Source organism: Mytilus trossulus, chromosome 1 (genome assembly GCF_036588685.1).
Source record: "Mytilus trossulus isolate FHL-02 chromosome 1, PNRI_Mtr1.1.1.hap1, whole genome shotgun sequence".
In the NCBI taxonomy this organism is placed as follows: Eukaryota; Metazoa; Mollusca; class Bivalvia; order Mytilida; family Mytilidae; genus Mytilus; species Mytilus trossulus.
In genome coordinates, this window is record NC_086373.1 from 33,885,580 (window position 1) to 33,909,689 (window position 24,110).

The window sequence follows — 24,110 nt, forward strand, 5'->3', positions numbered from 1 at the left end:
TGCTTTCCATCACGATATAATTTTCGAGACGTTTTTTCAAACACAACCAAATCACCCACCATGACAGCATTTTGTCCCATCACAGAAAAGATTTTCGAGCATGCGTATTCTGTTGCCATAGTTAAGCCTCCTTAAGTTCAAACTGCACAAACCGAAACTATACCGACTACGTTGGAAAAATCGGCTGCATGACGATGTTTTCCCACCAGAATCAATTAGTCTGCAAAGTATGAATGAATCAAACAAATAAAAACACAAGTTGGTCCAGACTGACAGGCTGATTTATATATGTCTTTCCATTTTTTAGGCATGATATAAAATGGGAAATGTTCAAATTTCACAAGAACTAGTTTAAGACCCAATGTGTATTTGTACATGTTTTAAATCAAGGACTTCATTTGTATTTGTGTTAATGGTGGATGCAGAGGGGGTGTTCTTGGAATGGAACATATATAATGACAAAAAAATTAAACAACACAAATTTCATGGGTTCTAACCACTATCTGTATTTACCTTCACCAGGAACGCTCAAAGCCATGGATGTTTAAGAACCGCTCTGATTATAGTAATATGTTTATATACAATTGATTATTGTTGAAGATGATATGTTGACCTTTAGATGTTTACGAATTGTTCTATCAGATTTATGTCTTACTTATATTCCATTTAATTTATTGACCATTTTCCTTTCATTTTGTGTCATCATAGGATTTTTTTTTGTCATGAGCTATAAATGGTCATGGCTAGTGAAGTAGAAACTGTTTACTCTTCAAGACCACCTGTGGTCACTCCTAGTTTTGGTATGATTCATATTTCTGTCAAGGTTTGTGTGTAGGTATTATGTGAGCTGATGTGTGTCTTGTTCTTTCTACTTCTCTTCTTGCTTTTATTTCTACAAATTTTTTATTAACCTATGATTTATTTTTGTTTTTTTGTTTTTTTTAATTGTTTTTCAGGGGAAGGGTAAACATATACACTAGAACTGTCTGCAGAGAAGGATAAACATCTCATTTCATTTATTATGAATGTGTTAACCGGATAATAGTTTCCCTCTACCAATAACAGTTTTGATTTTGCTGTGATGTTCACAGCACTAAGACTGTTTTAATATATAATATATAATTACTGACTAGACAAATGAATTATTGGTAGATCATGCACACAGTAATTTATAACATTCTGAGCTGGATTAAGATATTGTACAGTGATGTAATTAACACTGTTCTGAGATTATTTTCATCCGGTATTTTATAAAGATGATCATAAGATTTTACACATGGTCTTAGTCAAAAGGGTCCATCAATTACTGAAGTGAAATGACGCCACAAATCTTTTTAATTCAATCACTATCTTCTAGCTTTGGCTTTCCTTGGTATTGCCTCTGGAAATCTTAAAGGTAATTGTAGAATTGCACTTTTGATTTCAAGTTTCTCTCCCAATTCTGCTGTTATCTTCTTGATGTTCATTTTACACCCAATAGCTCTGACATAAGAGTCTAAACTGCAAAATAATATAACACAGAATATAGTTAAGGAAATAGGTAAATATGTAAGGGGAAATTGTAACTGGCCATATAATACACCCTTGGGTTTGTGAACTACCTACAAATGCATTTTGGATAATAGGAAATGCCTTTGGCCAATACGACTTACATAGTGGCCAACGAGCATCTACCGTAAACCAACTTATTTTTTTCATATACTATATTTCACATTTAGCTCTTCCCATCCCATTTCACGGTAATTTAAATATGCAGTTATTTTCTATTTGCGAAATTCATGGAAATTAGTTGCTTTTACAGTATATGACAATAGTTGCATTTTTGTTGTCTACTGATACTGATATTTAAATCTACATCTTGTATTTGTAATACAATAATACTTTTTAGAGGAGAATAGACAAGAATGTACATGTTTCATGTTCAGCAAATGAAAACTGTTCACAAAGTATGAAGTCATACTGTGCAATAGAAGAAGCCAAGAAATATGTGACAGAACTTTTTTGTTTGCAGAACAAACAGACAGATAAGGTGATTGCAATATAGCCCTAATCCTATAGTGGAAAACAAAAATAAATCAAGCATTCAACAGCTACAAACTAATACATGTATTACATATATATTACCTTTTTGCACCTAATTTGAGGTCTCTTTGTAAATCATTTAATGGTAAATCAAACTCATCCAGGATAAGACAAAGCACTAGAATATGTAATGCCAACTTGTCTTTCAGACGGGATGGAAGACATCTAAAATGATAAAAAAAAATCTGTTGAGGCTAGCAATAACATTAAGGTGTGTATCAGCATATATATGAGTCAAATATTTTACAAAAGTTTACTAGCAAATTCATGACTAAGCCTTTTCTTTTCAAGCTGATATATGGTAAAAAAAAAATATAAGTTTGTCTAAAGCCAACCATGCAGTATTAGTTTTTCTCATTGTTTGAAGGCCATAAGGTTGCCTACAATTGCTTATATCTACTTCCTTTGAACTTTGGTGGATACTTCTCATTGACAATCATACCACATCTTCTTCATTTGTTCTTACTTTTATATTATGCAGTTTATAATCGGGCCAGTTTTTCTTCTTATTTCAACATGTGATGTTTTTTACAGAGCGGCAGAGAATACCAATTTCAACAATAAATCGGGATTTATAGCATATTCTACCTAAAGATCACATTGCATTTTAAAACCTAGCAAAAAATATTTCTAGAAAGATGTGTCTTTTCAGTCAAACTTAAGATTTTATTGAAAATTTGACATTGGGAATCTATTTGGGAGAGCATATATCATATCTACCAGTATATGTAATAATCTTCTTAAACATCTTAGAACCAATATTGTTCAGGATATTTGTAATTTACTTGAAATTACTTCTCATAAACAAAACTTTCTTCATTTCTATTTATTCTTTTTCTAAATTTTCACTTACCACTATTTGACATTGGGAATCAATTTGAAATAGCACATGTATCATATGATATTTTCTATATTTTTTTGTTATCATTGTCATTTACCTTATTTCTCTTTTTCCTGAGTCTGCTAGTAATGTAAAGTCATCATATATCTGTTTTTTTACTTTGTCTGGCCATTCTTTTGGCAGAGGATCTGTAAAATAATTAAATTACCTCCCTTTGAATGCAGATGGAAAAATAACATTTCTTAAACTACATTTCAAAACTATTTATTACAGTGCAAGTTTTTACCTGTCTTTTTTATATAACAACAAAAATGTACTTATTTGCTAAATTAAAAACATTTTTACTTAATTAAGAATGTGTTCACTGTTTTTCTAGCGTATAATTTGAATGACAGCCTCGCTTTCTACCTGTTTCTAAGCCTTGTACAAATAACAGATTGATATTTCGAGACAATATATGGTTATTCGATATTTATTTTTACATGTGTAAAAAAAAAAAAGATCATGCAAAATGCTTTGTTTCTACCACATCTTGTTGCTTATTTTAGGTTATTTTAGACATGTATAGGTGTCACCTACTGACTTCTGATTAATATATTTCAAAATCTTAACATAAATTCTTATTCTCATTTATATCACCTATTAAACTTTTTGATTGAGTTTAGCCATTTCAATTGATATCAAATAGTGTGTCTTTTTATGTAGTAATGTTACATTACTTACGTAGGATGAAAGTTGGCGCCCGTTAAAACATTCAAACCCACTGCATTTTCATGCACCTATTGTCGTTACAATTCCTAAGTCAGGATTGGTGCGAGTCAAGGCTGATGAAGGCTGTTCTTTAACTAACTGTTTACTTTTTAGACATTTTGACTTGGACAGAGAGTTGCCTCATTGGCACTTATATCCCATCCTCTGTTTTATACAGAGAGTGGTGAGTTTATTTTATTTTCAAATTGACCCCTAATTTAATTTCAAAGTTGGAAAAATAATTCTATCACCACCTTTTCTTTAAGAATCTTAAGAAAACAAGAGGCTCATGAGAGCCTGATATCACTCATCTGTAATTTAAGTTTCAGGCATTTGACTCATTTGCAGATCTTACTTTGCTGAATATTCTTGCGATTTTAGCTGTTTCACTGATGTGTACCTTGGGGTCATAAAACTTTCGAGCACATTTTTTGTACTCAAGACTCCAAAATCAACCAATCAAATTACTGGATTTCATGTTTCGAGCATGATTTTTGTGCTCCGAGCACTGAGCAAAGTTTTATGCCTTCAAACTGTCAAACAAGGTGTCATATAAACTGTCAAACAAGGCCAATTGTAATTTACAGAAGACAATGTTTGTACATACTCTTTGTTCTGAAATCTTTGGTTGGTTTCATGAAGACATTCATAAGATAATGTAGATACATAAGTATCTTAGACTTGTACCATCTCTGGTCTGTTGATGAAGGCAACACTGACAAGTGGTTCAGTATGTATTTTGGATATCTGATAATAAAAATACATATATACACAAATTAATATCAGAATTTTAAAACTTGCATTGCATACATTAAATTCAATTTTATTGTGAGGTTTTTATAAATGAAATGATTAAAATGACTGGGTGAGTTTAGCAATAATTAGAATTTTCATTCTGATATTCAATTCATATATCTGAACGCAGCGTGTACATTCATACAAAATAACAATTATAAATACATATAATAATTTAAGAATTAAATTAACAGTATTTGAATTTCATGCTACAATTATACCAGAAAAATCTCGAGAGATTATGCAAAATAAATATATATTTCACCTTTCTAATAATATGTTTGTTATGCTATTTTGATATCATCTCTTACATTTTAGTTGAAATAGTATTGCTCAGCTGTCATAAACATCGCACGACATTGTCTAATAATTTTCCGTAAAATAGGGGGGTGCATTGACAAAGTCGAAATTAAATCGTCATTTCACAACCAAGCATAACAGATTCGTGTAGCTCTTAATCAATTTCAGAAAAAACTTGTTAAATAATGATCTTTAAGGTGGTACCCAACACTTTCACTAAAATTAATTTGGCTCGTTTAATTTTCCTAAAATTTTGACAAAGTATTTACTTTGACCCTTTAGCAAAAATATAAAAATTTCACAAATTTTGAACCAACCATTTTATCAGAAAAATTACACTGGTCATATAGCAGTTTGACAAACACCAATTTTGATCACTGAGAAGCTTAATATTCACTGTACAACACAATGTAATTAAAACGTTCAACTGACTTTAAAGAGTTATCTCCCTGTAGTGTTAGGTACCACCTTAAGCATAAAGAAAAAAATGTAAAAAACGTCGTACGAAAATAAGTTTCAAAACACCTGTCAAAAGCGTAATGGACTCGTCTACTGAAAAATACGAGAATATCGGATTAATCTGTTGTCATGCATTCCCGTTTTTTTTATCCAATTGAACGATATTTTTTTTTATTATCTATGAAACAAGAAAATTTCAAATGATTTGTTAATATTCAGTACTTTTAACTTAACGTCTTGAACTTCCACCTGTCCATATTTGGAAAAGTCTATTTCTATGAAATGTATCACAGGCACTTGTTTCTGTCAATATGGGGTTTACTATCCATACTAGTACAAAAAAAGTAATTTTTTTTGTACTAGTATGGATAGTAAACCCCATATTGACAGAAACAAGTGCCTGTGAAATGTATGTATGTATGTACTCGAGATTCCGCCAATGATGCATCTTACGAATTGATGACAGATAAGAGAAACGAACTTGTTAGGTTATTGGTTTTAAACACAGGTTTTGTTCCGCCAAAGTATTTGCGCAAACGACATTTCAAGGTCAGTTATAATTGATTTGTCTATTTTAAGAAACGTAAACTAGAAGTTGTGTTTTTTCACATCAGAAAGTATTATCAATTCTGTTGGTGATTAATGCATTTCATTTCATAAAAAAAGAATATTTAATTATTTTTCAGTGATAATGCATTTGTTAGGGTCGGCTGGAATAAAAAAAACATGAAAAGTTAATTTTATTTTTATTCTAGAAATCGGCAAAATCGGGTCGGCAGATCCGTAAACCAACAAATTAAAAAATCCTGGCCTAAGGTGGTACTACAGGGAGATAACTCTGTAAAGTCAGCTAAATGTTTTAATTACTTTGTGTTGTAAAGGGAATATTAAGCTTCTCAATGATCAAAATTAGTGTTTGTCAAACTGCTATATAACCAGTGTACTTTTTCTGACTAAACGGTTGGTTCAAATTTTTGAAATTTTTATATTTTTGTCAAAGGGTCAAAATAAATACTTTGTTAAAATTTTAAGAGAATTAAACAAGCCAAATTTATTTAAGTTAAAGTGTTGGGTACCACATTAACAAGAGATTTGGTGACACTTGAATTATTGACATCATGTACGTATCAATCACTTTTCCAATAAAGGATCAGACATGTTTTACTTATAGGTCAAAAGTTTGCAGGGAACATCTGTGATGACTTTATTTTATGCATGGAGGCATTCCAATTACTTAAATATGGATGTAATAATAATACTTTATTCCGAAAGCAATACAGCTTATAGGATACATATACACAATTTTACACAAATATAAGAATTTTTCAAGAGAAATTTAATATATTTAAATATAAGGTGTGCATGAAAGAACATATAATACATAATACATAATTAAATACATAATACAATTAAGCATTATCCTGAGAGTTTTGTCTGAATTATATTTAAAATGCAATTTTTTTCTCTCTCAAAAAGTCACTCCCATACCATCAAAGTGTTTAATTATTGAAAAACACCAACTGATTTATATAAGATTTCCTGATTCAACATTGTTTGTTGAAGAATAAAAAAAGACATATCTTTAAATGAAAGAACAATGAAATGTATATTTTCATATTCATTTAATGTCAATATCCTGACTTGAAAAAAAACAGCTCATATGACATATTAGTCTATTAATATCAACACGAACACAAACAATAAAACTTGAGAGAAAAAATTAATGATTGTTGCTCTGCATCATATATTTTTTTATATTGCAAGATTCTTATACAGACTAGTATCAGCTGGATTTCTCTGGTGGCTGGTTGTATTTCTAAAGGACTTATTTTTAACAATAAATATTTTTTCTCCTCAGTTAATGAATATCCACAGGAACTTAAGGATTTTACTTAAGAAGTATTTGCCATTTATACCAAAAGTTTGATTTATGTGAAAAATTCCTGACATTTAGTACATTTTGTACTTGTTGAATATATAAATATAGGAAGATGTGGTATGAGTGCAAATGAGACAACTCTCCATCCAAACTAGATATCATTGAGATGGGAGCAATCTCTGTGGGCCCCGCTGTCAATAACGTGGGGTAAATAAGTTGTATGGATAATCTGATATGAAGCATTATTTGAAGTTATTACATAGTCTCACCTAGGATGCATACGTTATGACACATTCTCTGGTGTTGGTTAATATATATGTTAAGTTGAAAATGTTTGTCAGGTATAAAGTATGAAATAATAACAGCTGTCCTCTCAAAATATAGTGTGGATCAAATTTGTTAGCTATGGACAGACCAACAGACAGACAGACCTTTGACCTAGAAAGTGGTACATACATCATGACACACCCTCTGGTGTTGGTTAAAATGGATGTAAAGTATAATATTTGAAATCATAACGGTTCTCAAGATATAGAGCGGACACAATCTTCACAACAGAACACGGGGTTGTCAACTGAAACCAAAGTTTTTTTTACATTGACCTTTGACCTAGGAAGTTGTACATACATCATGACACGCCCTCTGGTGGTGGTTAAAATGGATGACAAGTATAAACTTTGAAATCATAACGGTTATCTAGATATTGAGCAGACACGATCTTCACCACAGGACACAGGGTTGTCAACTGAAACCAAAGTTTTTGACCTTGACCTTTGACCTAGGAAGTTGTACATACATCATGACACACCCTTGGGTGTTGGTTAATAATCATGTTAAGTATTAAGGATAAAATCATAACGGTTATCTAGATATGGAGTGGACACGATCTTTACCACAGGATACAGGGTTGTCAACTGAAACCAAAGTTTTTGACCTTGACCTTTGACCTAGGAAGTTGTACATACATCATGACACGCCCTCTGGTGTTGGTTAATATACATGTAAAGTATAAAGTATGAAATCATTATGGTTCTCTAGATATGGAGCGGACACGAAAGTGTTACGGACGGACGGACGGACGGACAGACTGATCACTATAGGGCGACATGCTTTTAGGCGGGGCCCTAATAATTATTTATAAAAGTAAACCATTATAGGTCAATGTACAGCCTTCAACCTGAAGCCTAGGCTCACACTTAACAACAAGCTATAAAGGGCTCCAAAATTACTAGTGTAAAACCATTCAAACAGGAAAATCAACGGTCTAATCTATATAAATCAAAGTGAAAGAATCATTGATGGAGAGATTAGAAGAGTAGTTTGAATAATTTTATATTAAGGTATGGTGGGGGGAAAATGTACATTAATACAGCACTATTGCTAAAAATTGCATAAACAGCAGGTCTTTAGAAGGAAACGTGCTTTTCCAGTATGAGGATAAAATGAGCTCGAATTAAATAATATGGGTCTCTTAATTTGCACAATTTTAAACTGCAGTTTATATCTTATCCAAATAATGTTGCCTGTTCTGGACATGTTGCAAAAAAAAAAAAAAAAAAATTAAAATTCCATGTATGGGGTTTGCTCTTTGTTGAAGTCTATCAGTAACCAGATGTTCTATTAACAATAAGACTACATCAAATTATGAATTATTCTCATGGGATCAAATACTGTTAATTCAGAAATAACTAAGACTTTTTAACCATATGTATAATGTGACTGGGTGAGTATGACAATAATAAAAACTTGCATTCTGAGATCAGGTACATATATCTATATGAAGTATTTCTTGATATCGCAATTATTAATCTTGCATTTTTTTTCAATCTTTAAAAAAACTGCCTTAATAAATGCATGCAATGATTTCTGAATAAACAGCCAACCTTTTCTGCATATCTATCAATTTCATTTTTGTTTTATATAAAACCTAAAGTTGTTGTGAGAATTACTTACTCCTCTTTTACATTCCATTCTTTGATCTGTTTTTTATTGGAATCATAGAATAGTTGAGCTGGAGTCATCATTGAATCCATAGCCTCTTGATTTAATACTGAAATAAATTTATATCAGATATCATTTGTCTTATTATAGCAGTATAGATTTGTAAAAGTCTAAAAAGTAAGTCTGAAAAAAACGTATTCAACATCTCTTAGTATTTAGCATAATATGTTAACTGTATGGATAAAGAGAGATGTGGGCTAAATGTTAGAGACAGAAACCAAAACAATCTGTTATGATTTCAGACAGTAATAGTGTTAAACACAAATATACTTTTTGTAACTACATGTATGATCGTGACATCAAGATGAAGTTATGGTAGCAATGCTTAAAGAAAATGTAATTCTAGTAACTATGACCTTGACTTTGAATGTAGTGACCTCTATATCAAGAGGTCATCCTCTCTTTACAAGTGACTATATATGTATCTGGTACATGTACAGCATCTTAGAACAACTTCTCTCTACACTTGTTAATTCATTCTAGTGAGTATGACCTTAACCTTGAACTTTGTGACCTCAATATGAATAGAAATCTCAGTCTCATTATATGTATCTATATATGCAAGGAAAGTTGCACCCAGACATATAGTGAGTATTCATTCTAGTGAGTATGACCATAACCTTGAACTGTATGATCTCAATATGAATAGAAATCTCACTCTCATTGTATGTGACCATATATGTAAGGAAAGTTGCACTCAGACAAATGGTATTTGATTGAGTATTCAGACTGTTACTGTTACGGTCACCATTTTTTCTGCACAAACTTCTGAATTTTTTTGTTGTAATTTTGACTTTGATCTTGACCTACTGACCTCCAAAATCAATAATTATCTTTGCCTCATAATAAATGACCATATCATCTGACAACAAATAAGATAGCAATCTGACATAAAGTGCTTGTAATGAGTTCACATCAAGAAACCAAATTGACTGATTGAATGAATTGCAGACAGGTCAAATATTACATTCCCATCAATTTGTAGCATTAGGTTTAAAACATTAACCAGAAGATGTCTGTCTAGACTGCAATATCCAGATCACTTTTCCTTAAGCTGACAGCTAAAATGACAGGTAAAATGTAATTCTATGCAAAATGCTACAAATATAGGTAACACAACTGCTTATAAATCTGTTCAATAAATTGTCTGTACTTTTTGCAATTAGCTTTGTACAATAGACAACTTTTGAGTTCGATGCATTTACGTCAAAAACTCTGGTATTAGTGAACATCATTCTTGTGTTTAGGGGCGTTGTTGTAACAAAATATTTGTTCCTGCGTGACATTTGTTCCAGCGGAACAAATTTCATATGAAATATGTTCCATTGGAACTTATATCACAGAAAATTTGTTCCAGCACTATAAAATTTGTTCCGGAACTAATTTTTTAACTTAATGTAAAATAAGTTCCGGAACAAAAATCACAGCTCCATGAGTTTTGTTCCAATATTAAAATTTGAAAAAAAAGTGAAATAAGTTCCTGTGATATTAGTTTTGAACGAAAACATTTTTCACGAATCAATGAAAATGTTCTGCTCGGATCTATTTTACAGAAAATAAACACCTTCAACCTATTGCACAGCGAAATATTTTCTTGTTAACCTAAAAAATTATAAAGCAAGCTGGATGCTGTACTATGCTTGCATGGGGTACATTTGCAATTAAGGCATGACTGTAGGATGAAGATAAGAAATAAAAGCGATGATTATGTATCGTTATTTGTATCTACAATGTATGTTTTATCATTTATGTAGTATTCAACCTCCTTGTTTCCTGCTGATCATGGGTGATCTAATCATACAATGTACCTAGCTATGGTCATTGCTCAGTTTTAAAAGAGTGTGTCTTTTATCTCTTTATGCCTTTAAAATCATTGGTCAGTTACATTGTCCTTTCAAAGTAATACAAATGTTCAACTTTAACTATAATACTTTTTTTTCGAAATTACTTTTATTATTATTTCTTTATTCTACTCTTTCCTGGTTCATAAGTGTCATTTTCAGTCTTATTAATTGAGAACGTTATTGGATTTTTGATTTACTCAAAAGGATCCAAATTGAATGTTTACACTTATAATTTATTACATAATCAATATAATACATGTTTCTTATAATGACTTTAAACTCAATGATGACAAGTGCTCAGTATATAAGATAACTTGTTTAACCAGTGGAACATATGTCATAGAAGAGGAACTTATTTCACTAGGTGAGGAACAAATTTCACAAATCCAGAACTTATTTCACCAGGTGAGGAACAAATCTCACAAACATGGAACTTATTTCACTAGGTAAGGAACAAATTTCACTCACCCAGAACTTATTTCACCAGGTAAAGTGTGGAACTTATTTCATAGAGATGGAACAAATTATATGGAAATTGTCTGTGAAAAAAGTTCTCCAGGAACATATTTCATGTGAAATTAGTTCCACTGGAACTTTTTTCACAGGAACAAATTTTGGCTCACATTGTCACTTCCGTTCCATTGTTGAGCGAGTGGTTGGAAAAGTATAGATCTATATTGTACGAATTATGTGGCAAATTGATTTCTCATAATTGATAATCAACACTGCTGTCATTAGGGAATTGTGATTAAGTACCTACAAAACACCTATTGTTTCTAGTTTATCCTGCACAATGACAATCACTAAGATGCTTGATGAACGTTAATAGTGCAGGGATACAGGGGACCCCCTCTATCTGGTAAATGACGTCACAAAGGCGTGCATAATTGCCGAGTTTTTTCCTGTGACGGATGAACTCGAAAGTGGTCTATTACATAATAGTTTTATCAGTTCCAAATATGATAACTTTATCATGAAAATATATGAAAGCGACTAATAACAGTATTGGATATCTGTGAGGTTGTTTATTGTTGATTTAACATCTCATTGACATTTGCTCTACAACTATATCAATCTTTATCAGATCTAACGGAAAGTTTGCTTTGATGTATGACATAAAATCATATATATCTTTTTTCCTGCTGTGTTAAACCATCATTACTCGGTTTTTGTGTTCACATGAAACTGATGGCACCTAACGTTATCCATATTTATGTCAGATTCATAATTCATTTATCTAGACTCATTCCAGTAATCACTTATTTAATCATTGTTCGTTAAATTTCATTGAAATCAATATTTTTATTGCAAAAAGGTCTGAATTCTTGGTTCTTCTGATTGAAAATCCCAATCATGACTAACATCATTTATGAGATATTCACAAGACATTAAACTTTATGCTTTATATGAGATAGGTGTTAATGAGATCAAGAGCAAATCAGTCTAGCTGTACTGAAAGCTAAAACTTTCATAAATCATGTGTATTCATCTGCTATTTTTGTCACTATGGTAATGCCAAAATAGAAAACTCAAACGTCATTCTTACCACTTTCTAATGGGTATACATCTTTTGGTGTTTCACCATCTTTGTAATATACAGGAAGTAATGTTGATTGCTGGTTGTCCTTATTCACTGAATAATAAAATATTTAAAAAAATAAATAATTATAAAGCAACTATGATATACCTTTCACTATATGTTTTGAAGTAAATTTTGCAGATGCTGTTTACCTCAACAGGTTTTTAAATCATTCAAATTTACAGTATTTTGATCAGAATATTATTTCCTTTAGAATTTAGATTGTTCTATATATAACCTTTCCTTTTTTTCTAGATTATGTTTTCTGGAATTTTAAGGTAAAGCAGGTCATCTAACTATTTAAGGATGGGGAATAGCACCACAATTATTTTTCACAAAAAACAAAAACATTCTCAGAGAAAAACAACATTACAGTGCATTCCATGTTGTAATCATAGCATTAATGACAAGATCTACAAAATTAACAAAGTAAACACTTTAAATTCGTTTTTAACTTCACGCAATAAAAAATAATCCCGTCAATTTGTATTGTAAATTGATTTATCTGAGGCAATAATATCCAAATCAATCTTATTCCTGAGCTTAATTGATTTATATTTGTTAATTAGAGAACTGTTACACAAGTGTTCTTTTTCTATTTTACGTTAAGAGAATACTAATTGGTCATATGGGATGGACAAACTTGTTATAAAAAGATTAGTATACCCAGAACAAGGAATTAAAAAACAATTTATTTCAATATGGTGTAAGGGTTGACACATATTGTTGTATCTACATTATCTATTTTACCCTATTTATTTTTTACACAAAAGTATGACAATCAATGAAATCTCAAAACCATACAGGGGCGGATTCAACCATTTTAAAAAGGGGTGTGTGTTCCAACTATATGTCCCAATTCAAATGCATTGATTGTCCAAAACAAGGGGGGAGGTTCCAACTATATGTCCCATTTCAAATGCATTGGTCGTCCAAAAAAAAGGGGGGTTCCAACCCCGGAACCCTCCCCCTGAATTTGCCACTGCATAGATTAAAACTATTAAAAAAGACATAAAAAAAACCTAATAATTTTCATCCAAATTATGAACTTGAGCTGGTACTCATTTATATACATATCACCATTCCTGTTGATAACCAAAAATTGCATTTGTCTGCATGAATCATTAATTTTCGAACTAAAAATAATTAGCAATGAAACCCCAAAAGACAGTCACAACAAAAAAGCTCTTCAAATAATTATCAATGAAACCTGAAAAGACAGTCACAACAAAAAAGTCTCTTTCAAGTAAGCGAAACCTCAAAATACAGTCACAACATTCTATAAATAAAACCGTATTAAGAAATGATGAGATAAATACCTGGCTTGTGTTTATTCTGAGATGCAGCATCTGTTACGACAGAGTTGAGAGATTTTTCTAAGGCTTCTCCATGGATTTCGTTTCGTAATCGTGATCCCATGGCTTGCTTTTTCTTCTTACTACCAAAGTTAGCTGTCAAATCATCAATCTGTAATAACATTACACAAATTTAATCAAATTACAATGATGCAATTCCATTCAAATGTTTACTGGTTGATAGACCTCAAGTTATTAAAAAAAGAAGATATGTTATACAATCTTTGAAGGAATTGACAGTTCATGCAGATTGAATATACAGAAATATGCCATATTTGATGGATCTAATATTTCATGACTTCTTCAAATCTATGAAATAAATATATCAATTCAATATAATGAAGCTGTCAAACTTAAAATAATTGTACTTTAATTTCCTTTCTATACCTATTCTAAGGACTTTTTCACTATTTGAAGTTAACCAGAATAGAACAAAACATTTTGAAGGATGCAACAATTTTCATGTTTCATGGATAAAACTTAAAATTTACTAATGACAAATTGAAATTCAAAATTGCTGTAAGGATTTTGTTATTAACGATTTGGAAAGGTGAAAGATTATTATGTTAAAGAATTTAAAACTTTTTTTTATTAAACTATTAAACTACTTTTCCTCACCCTTTGTTTATATGTTTTGTCACCATTAGCAGGTAGAGCTATTTGACTTCTCTCGTCTTCTTCTTGGAAATCTGCAACAATTAGGAATGAAAATCTCTTAAATAAGTTTGTAATATTAAAATTTCAATTATCAAAGAATGACTGTACAAAATTCATACAAGTGCCTGGCTTTGATTGGTTGCAATCACTGTAATTTGATGTCATATGGCGACAATATTTGCATAAGTTACATTTTTTATGTCTTATATCAAATTTTAACACTAAAAAAAAACTGAGAAAAAAACCCTAAGATAAACACATTCTCTTTCTTTTGACAGTTGGTTACGGTATTTCTTATCTTTTAATATTTATATTTAAGATTTTAAAAATGTTTAACGTCCTTGCCTTAGCTACTAGAAAGAAAATCTAACTTTTAACTATGTTTTGACTATAGTGGCCTTCAGCTGTTTCTGCTCTTTAGTCAGGTTGGTGTCTCTTTGACACATTCCCCATTTCCATTCTCAATTTTATGATTGTAGAAATAAATTTGCTAACTTACAAAAGAAAAAGATTTTGTCTAAAGCAACCAGCAATTCTTCAAAAAGAAACATTTAAAATGATAAGATGATAGTTATCTTTGAAGTCTTTAGAGTCTACAGGGGCGGATCCAGTTATTTTAAAAAGGGTGGTCCTAACCCAGGATAAGGGGGGGCTTTCCAATTACATGTCCCCATTCAAATGCAATGATTTTCCAAAAAAAGGGGGGGGGGTTCCAACCCCCAGAACCCCCCTCTGGATCCGCATCTGGTCTAGTGTATACCATCTTGTCTAGTTTGCAAGTACAGACATTAAGGTCAAGATTACAAAAAATATCTGTAGATGTGTTGGTTAATAATAAAAAATGTCATCCCTGATAAATCAATCACTTAAAGTACAGCTCTGTAAAAAAATAGTATTCTAACTAAGATGAACAGTTTCAATTCTAAAGTTTTATCTTAGTTCCAATTCATTCACTACATTTACATGTAAATGTGAATGACAGTTAAATTGAATTCATTATAATTAGAATCAATCTTATTTGGTATAAAATTGATTATTATATATGAATAGAGCCTCAATCAATATTTACTAAATGATGAAGTGAATGAACTGATGGTTAATAACATCGGCTATTGTCGCTCAAGTATAAAATTTAAAATAATTATAAAATCTAACTTTAAAGGTTATTATAATCTGGTTTGTGAATAAAATCATCATAGATACCAGGACTAAATTTAGTATATATGCCAGACGCCCGTTTCGTCTACAATGACTCATCAGTGACATACGAATCCAAAAAAGTTAAAAAGGCCAAAAAAATTACGAAGTTGAAGAGCATTGAGAATCAAAATTGAGAACTTTTTTATCATTTGAAAGAAGAAAAAAGACAATTTACATCATCTGACCTTTGATATACAATGTGCTATAAATAAGATGAATGAAATATTTCAATCTTAAAAAAAATTAGAACTAATTTACAAACCTTTCTTAATCTTTTAAACATCTTATATCAAAACAATTTCTGAATATGCTTATACTCACTAATTACTGTAAACCATCTTATTTTCGCTGATACATTATTTAGAGTTTTACCATTTCTAGTCCACTTCGAGGCTATTTATTTTCACAGTTTTCTTATTTACTTGATGTAGTCCTAACCCAGGATAAGGGGGGGGGGGCTTTCCAATTACATGTCCCCATTCAAATGCAATGATCTTCCAAAAAAAGGGGGGGTTCCAACCCCCAGAACCCCCCTCTGGATCCGCATCTGGTCTAGTGTATACCATCTTGTCTAGTTTGCAAGTACAGACATTAAGGTCAAGATTACAAAAAATATCTGTAGATGTGTTGGTTAATAATAAAAAATGTCATCCCTGATAAATCAATCACTTAAAGTACAGCTCTGTAAAAAAATAGTATTCTAACTAAGATGAACAGTTTCAATTCTAAAGTTTTATCTTAGTTCCAATTCATTCACTACATTTACATGTAAATGTGAATGACAGTTAAATTGAATTCATTATAATTAGAATCAATCTTATTTGGTATAAAATTGATTATTATATATGAATAGAGCCTCAATCAATATTTACTAAATGATGAAGTGAATGAACTGATGGTTAATAACATCGGCTATTGTCGCTCAAGTATAAAATTTAAAATTATTATAAAATCTAACTTTAAAGGTTATAATAATCTGGTTTGTGAATAAACTCATCATAGATACCAGGACTAAATTTAGTATATATGCCAGACGCGTGTTTCGTCTACAATGACTCATCAGTGACATACAAATCCAAAAAAGTTAAAAAGGCCAAAAAAATTACGAAGTTGAAGAGCATTGAGAATCAAAATTGAGAACTTTTTTATCATTTGAAAGAAAAAAAAAGACAATTTACATCATCTGACATTTGATATACAATGTGCTATAAGTAAGATGAATGAAATATTTCAATCTTAAAAAAAATTAGAACTAATTTACAAACCTTTCTTAATCTTTTAAACAACTTATATCAAAACATTTTCTGAATATGCTTATACTCACTAATTACTGTAAACCATCTTATTTTCGCAGATACTTTATTTAGAGTTTTACCATTTCTAGTCCACTTCGAGGCTATTTATTTTCACAGTTTTCTTATTTACTTGATGTAGTTTGATAAGTAAAGATCAAAGATATACATATTTGCGACGATTTATATTTGCATTATTTATCTACTCGTGAATGTTGCAAAAATAAATCGCTCGCGAAAATAAGTTGGTTTAAAGTATAAGAAGTAAGTTTGATAAGGACCAAAGCCGGTCATGAATATAAAATCCATAATTTGAAGATAGTTTGACACTAAGATAAATGATCAGTACCTACCTGGTTGTTTTGGGACCATTTGAATTATTTCTGAATCATATACTCTCATTTTCCCACGTTTTCTGTCTACGACGCCAACATAATATCTGTAATATAAACACATTTCATAATGTTAATTATCATGCAACCAGATAAACACAAATAAACACCTGTGCCTTAACCATACTCATCCTCATCTCTCATCATTATTTTTATGAAATATTATATAAGATGATTTAAGTAACTTAACTGAACAAAACAAATTGATATAAAATCATTATTAAAACGGAAACTGGAGATTCACATTTTATAAAAAAATACCTGCAATAACTCTGTGCTTTACTGGCATCTGGTCCAAAGTTTTTACCAACATATGACATAGTTTCAGTTTCCCCAACCTTAAATTTAAATAAAATAAATACTAAATGGTAAAATTTCATATCTTGTACAGTATATATATAATAGAGTAGGTTATTGCTGTGGGAAAACAATAAAATGTTGATATAGAGCTCATGCAATACAACTGATATGAAAATTTAGTTAAAATTAAAAATTTTTTTTTAAAAAAAATGTGAAAATGAAGAGTTCATTTTATTATGTTCAAATTCAGCCATTTTCATGATGATTGTTGAACAAGCTATACTTGTCCTTTGTTTTTTTGTTTTAATAAATTTGTTTGGATTTCATGGACAACCAACCCTTGACAGACCAAACAAAAATATGTGTCCTAATAACCCTTAACTCCCTTTTCACACTATCCACAATACATGTTCACAATGAATTACCATAAACAAATACAAATTATAACCTGGTAAATTTTCATGTCTGGTAAGCATCAAAATTGGCATTACATGTCTTGTCTAATAAACATATTTACACTTTTGGTATTTAGCTGTATCTTGCCTTCGAATGACCTTACATCACCTCCGAATAACCTTTTGACGTCAAGCAATAATCACTTTTTAGTTGTGACGTCATATGTTTTGAATTATGAAGTCAAAGTTTACGGGAACCTGTGTGATGTTATGTAATGGCGGACAAATTTGCATACAAGTGTAAATACTTCCATTACATTAGACTAATGGGTAACAAGTCATTGAAAAAGTAAAAGTAAAATTGCTTCTACTAAGTATAATAAAATCATTTTTGAATAAAATGAGCATTACTCTATATCACATGAAAGTAACCTAAATGTTGTCCTTTTATGGACAAATTATACATTAGATAAAACATAAAGCACAGTAACATTTACATGCTTTCTGGATGTTTGATTTTTATATAATATATATATATATATAAATGTGACTTTGATTTTATTTGGTTTATCTGAGACTAAGTATTCCTGATCTATCATATATATCACATGTATATGGCTGTCTGATTTTATTATCTTTCTACCCTTTCATATCAATGGTATTTCATTGGAATTTTACAATGATAAATGACAACTGTGAATGATATGTTTACTCTTCCAGAACATTATTAATTGTTTATGTGTATGTTTTCTTAAAGGTTATTTTCAGTCTTGGTATTCTTTTCTAGTTTCAAATAAATCATGAATGATATTGGAAAATATATTCGACGGAAAAAATTGGAAATGGATGCACAGCTTAGAAAAAATAAACTGGTTTGGAAACAAATCCATATAAAAACAATCATGGACCATGACCAATAATTCATAAAATTTGCTGGAATACACCATGATTATAAATCCTTCAAATTTAGTTATTTTCAACAAATTAAGGGGCTCTACTCAGGATCTTCAGTGCTAAAAAAAACCCTCAAAACTTGTTACATAATAGTCTGTGTTTAACATATTTAACATGTTTAATAGTCCGAAAGAAATTTTCTGCCAACTGCTGTGTGTTAAATAGAATCTTCTACCACCATGTCTTCAAGAAAGTTTAAATAAATTCCTCAATATTCTCTAGCTAAAGTACAATATAATCTATTGAGTAATAAGGTCATGAAAGAGATAATAAACAACTGAAAAGACTGAAATGAAGAATAAAGTAATCTAAAAATTAACCTATATGTATCATAAACCATAAATAATGGTGATTAAAATCATGATATCAATAAATGGATTATTTTAAAAAAAAATAGTTAGGCCAAATATAAAAATATGTGTATTTCCTATTCCCCTACCTACCGTATATCTTAAGCATAAAAATAGCTTACCTTAAAGTTTTTTGGGTCATTTTTCAATAAGCACTGTTGAAGTCTGAATTTCAAAATTCGCTCTCAATGTAAAAAAATTATAAAATAAGATAAAATCACATAGCTATTTGCCCTATATTCTAAGCTTCACAATAGCCTTCCTTAAATGTTTTTTTTTTCATTTTTCAATAAGCACTGTTAAAGTCAGAATTTCTCTCCATAGACTCAATGTAAAAAAAATTAATGAAATTAAAAAAAAATCCCTACCTATTTACTCTATTTTTTTCAAAGATGTAATCATGGTATTAGGAAACACACATATCATTTCAATTGGCCTTATTTCATATGTTAAAAGTACCACAAACCAATATTGTGTGTTTTCTCTTCCTTTCGTCTCCTGCTTTGATAAACTGTCCAACTGACAAACCATCAGTATGATTTTCTTTAATCTCTCCATTTGTAAAATGAGCTGTCAACAATAAAACAATATCAGATTTAAAAATGAGTTTTTCATTTTCCTAATGTCATCTGAAACATTAATCCGTTTCTTTTATGGACAAATTATACATTAGATAAAACCTAAAACCTAAAGCATGTAGTAATCTTCTAACGTTTACATGCTTTCTTGTCTGCTATATCATGTATATGGTCGGGTTGTTGTCGCTTTGACACATTCCCCATTTCCTTTCTCAATTTTATTTCTGATTGCTTGATTTTTTCCATTCATCTATTTTCTTAGAGCAAAAACATGAAAAATGGTGATTCCAGTAAAAATTGTAAAGCTTAAGGAATGCTGAATGACATACATTGTACTTCAGTGACACTTGTTTAAATGAATTTATCCCCACAATTCAATATACTGAAAATCACATTTTAATACACACAACTTACACCGTGTAGAACGCCACATGCGGGGTGTCGGCTATGTTTGACATGGGGTGGCAATTTTGAAGCAACGAAAAAGTAACAAGGTAAGTTCAAGCATCAACATTTCTTATTTTGAGAACTCTCAGTACCATATAATGTATTGCACAGAAGGAGCCGCAACATAATCTATTTCCTGAAAGCAGAAGCAGTCGTTTTCAGTGCTCAGTTTTCTCAAACACCTCGCCCTAGTTTTCCCTGTTGCAGATTTTGAGACTTTATATGTAAATTTCTGTATAAAAAAACTACTTTACACAACTACCCTCCATATTATTTATATAGAATTGTATTCCTCTCATGAACTTCTACCAAATTCTGGTTTCTTAGTTAAAATTAATTAGTTTTGAAACTATTATTCATCAAATTATAAAGTGTCGCTTGGGGTGTCAGATGTTGCATCTCAAGGGGTAGAGGCTTGTCATAAAAGAGAATACATTTTCTTATAAATCGGTGTCTATCTGATACTTTTTTATTCAAACACACCTACACTGTTATGATGTCAAATTACAAACTTAAGGTATGTCTTTTGGTCCATATAATTAGTCTTATAAATAATGTGCATTATTATTGATAAACATAGCAAATAAAGCCTCTAAGTAGAAAAATAAATTGGATATAAATAAAAGTGTAAAGTTTTTTGTTTTTTTCAAGTCCGTCCTTTTCAAAATACAGAAAACACTATTTGCTGTCAATTTGACTAACATCCCTTTTCCTTGATAATTTTTTCCTGTTTGATTTCCCTAGGCCTCAATCTACATGTAGTATCGTTTTTGCCAAATACATCAAAAATGGTAAAAATCATCATTTAATAGCATTACTTACACATGAAATTGAAATTGACTGACAATTTTGACCTATTTGTTGATCATTGTTGATTGTGTCTTGCTGATCATTTTTGCTGTTTACAGTGAATTTCCCTCATTAATTCATATATTTTTTTTAACCAAAACACAAAATAATGATAACAAACTTGTCAAATACATGTAACTGTGACAGTGGAAAAAGCAGCTTCGTTTAATATTTTGGACTTTAATATAAAATTCTCAATTTTGATATTTTAGACTTTAATTCTCTGTGTTTTATTATTCATTTTATTTTATAATTTCGTTTCTATTTACATTTCATATCCAGGACTTAAAATCAACATGCTTTGATATGTAATTTAATTCTAAGTTTGGACATTGAGTGACATGTTTCAATCTGTTAGCTAATTAGTGACATTTTACCTTATTCATAATGTATATTCTTAATTGTCATAATCAGATTATCATTTAATATCTATTCTTCAAGTTCTAAAAATAGTTTAATCTTTGTCAATGAACAATATCACTCAAATTAATTGTTATTTCTTATGTCTATACTTGTCATTTCAATTGTGTATAAATACTTGTTTATAATTTTTATAAGCAAGATTCGGACTCAGGACTTTACCCTGAACACAGTCCATCCGTAATAAAAGTTAAAGTATTCCATGCTGAATTATTGGTTTATTTATCGCTAGTTCCAGAGTCTCAGTAGTCAGTTTTCACTCGAGTTCCAGTCTCCAGAGTTCTCATTGCTATTCACAGCAATCATTCATTGTGTGATCAGGTGCATCACACAATTTCCGTAACAAGAGGCCATTCATTCAGGCTCTTTACGCAACCTCACAAGTCACCCAGTTTCCCCGGTGACAGATTGGTGGACGACGACGGCGTGCTGACTTCTACGCTCAGCACACGATCCAGAGACCTTAAGCAGCCAAGCGAGTTCCCCAAGACAACTTTAGCGTAAACAATATTCAGTGATGGAGTACAGCTTCCGACCGCAATGGAGACCATGGAACATCCAGTCAGGTTATAGTCCAGCATGTGGGAGGTGTGGCAAATTTCACAAACATTATATTTGTAACTCTTTCAATCAGAGATGTTATTCGTGCGGAAAATTCGGACATTATTCTAGTAGGTGTTTTTCTAAAGTTACAAAGGACAGCAAAAGTAAATCTGTTAGTGTGAAATCCAGAAAACAGAAAGAGCGCGATACAGCTAGGATAAACAGCTATATTCAGTGTAAAAATATTATCCGTGCTTTACCATTCTCTGGTATGCGTAATTCACCGTTCATTCAATATTTGGATATTTCAAATGTGCTCAAAACAGAATTAAAAAGTGTGAAACAGAAAATTATCAAGGAAAATAATACAAATCTAGAACAACAAAAGTGCATCGAGGCACTCAAAATTCAATTGAAGAACCAGCAAATCATCGTATCAGAAAGAGACCAGTTCAAGCAAGAACTTGAAAACCTGCGTCAACAGAAAGAAGAAAGTGCTTCGCGCATAAACGTACAGGAATATGTGGATCAAATTCAAGAATTAAAGGACCAAGTAATCGAAAAAGACGGGACTGTTAAAATGGTGCAAGATCTTTACTATATGCGTTCGACCGAATTTACGGATGAAATCCAATCATTGAAAAATGAAAAACAAGCATTAGAAAAAGAAAAAGCAGACCTATGTTCAAAGGTTAATTTTCAAGCGGACTCGATTTCTCAATTGACTTTTCAACTTCAGGACCTTAACCACGAACTCCATCTTGTATCCCGTCAAAACCAACAGCGTCCCAATAACAACAACAGACACTATAATAACCTCAGAGGAGGCCGATTCAGATAGTGCTAAGTCCGAGGACGGACTTAATTGGGAGGAGAGGCATATGTGACAGTGGAAAAAGCAGCTTCGTTTAATATTTTGGACTTTAATATAAAATTCTCAATTTTGATATTTTAGACTTTAATTCTCTGTGTTTTATTATTCATTTTATTTTATAATTTCGTTTCTATTTACATTTCATATCCAGGACTTAAAATCAACATGCTTTGATATGTAATTTAATTCTAAGTTTGGACATTGAGTGACATGTTTCAATCTGTTAGCTAATTAGTGACATTTTACCTTATTCATAATGTATATTCTTAATTGTCATAATCAGATTATCATTTAATATCTATTCTTCAAGTTCTAAAAATAGTTTAATCTTTGTCAATGAACAATATCACTCAAATTAATTGTTATTTCTTATGTCTATACTTGTCATTTCAATTGTGTATAAATACTTGTTTATAATTTTTATAAGCAAGATTCGGACTCAGGACTTTACCCTGAACACAGTCCATCCGTAATAAAAGTTAAAGTATTCCATGCTGAATTATTGGTTTATTTATCGCTAGTTCCAGAGTCTCAGTAGTCAGTTTTCACTCGAGTTCCAGTCTCCAGAGTTCTCATTGCTATTCACAGCAATCATTCATTGTGTGATCAGGTGCATCACACAATTTCCGTAACAAGAGGCCATTCAGTCAGGCTCTTGTTGCACGACCTAAAAGTCACCCTTATTTCCCCGGTGACAGTGTGAGGTCGTGCAACAAGAGCCTGACTGAATGGCCTCTTGTTACGGAAATTGTGTGATGCACCTGATCACACAATGAATGATTGCTGTGAATAGCAATGAGAACTCTGGAGACTGGAACTCGAGTGAAAACTGACTACTGAGACTCTGGAACTAGCGATAAATAAACCAATAATTCAGCATGGAATACTTTAACTTTTATTACGGATGGACTGTGTTCAGGGTAAAGTCCTGAGTCCGAATCTTGCTTATAAAAATTATAAACAAGTATTTATAC

The 24,110-nt window shown here is 31.0% G+C and overlaps 1 protein-coding gene across 2 annotated transcripts in view; it reads right to left on the reverse strand.

Moving 5' to 3' along the window:
- Positions 1–985: 985 nt before the first annotated feature.
- The window catches only part of LOC134722319 (DNA-directed RNA polymerase I subunit RPA49-like), a 28,800-nt gene continuing 5,675 nt past the window's right edge, over positions 986–24,110 (reverse strand). The window contains exons 2-12 of one of the 2 annotated variants that reach the window (XM_063585931.1): positions 19,892–19,995; positions 17,688–17,764; positions 17,388–17,473; positions 14,504–14,574; positions 13,850–13,997; positions 12,498–12,584; positions 9,060–9,156; positions 4,281–4,420; positions 3,021–3,111; positions 2,125–2,247; positions 986–1,500 (exon numbers count right to left, since the gene is read on the reverse strand). In XM_063585931.1, coding sequence (XP_063442001.1) covers positions 1,347–1,500; positions 2,125–2,247; positions 3,021–3,111; positions 4,281–4,420; positions 9,060–9,156; positions 12,498–12,584; positions 13,850–13,997; positions 14,504–14,574; positions 17,388–17,473; positions 17,688–17,764; positions 19,892–19,995 — 1,178 coding nt within the window. In that variant the 3' untranslated portion in view covers positions 986–1,346. The remainder of the gene's footprint in view (positions 1,501–2,124; positions 2,248–3,020; positions 3,112–4,280; positions 4,421–9,059; positions 9,157–12,497; positions 12,585–13,849; positions 13,998–14,503; positions 14,575–17,387; positions 17,474–17,687; positions 17,765–19,891; positions 19,996–24,110) is intronic. The other variant, XM_063585937.1, reaches the window with a different exon arrangement.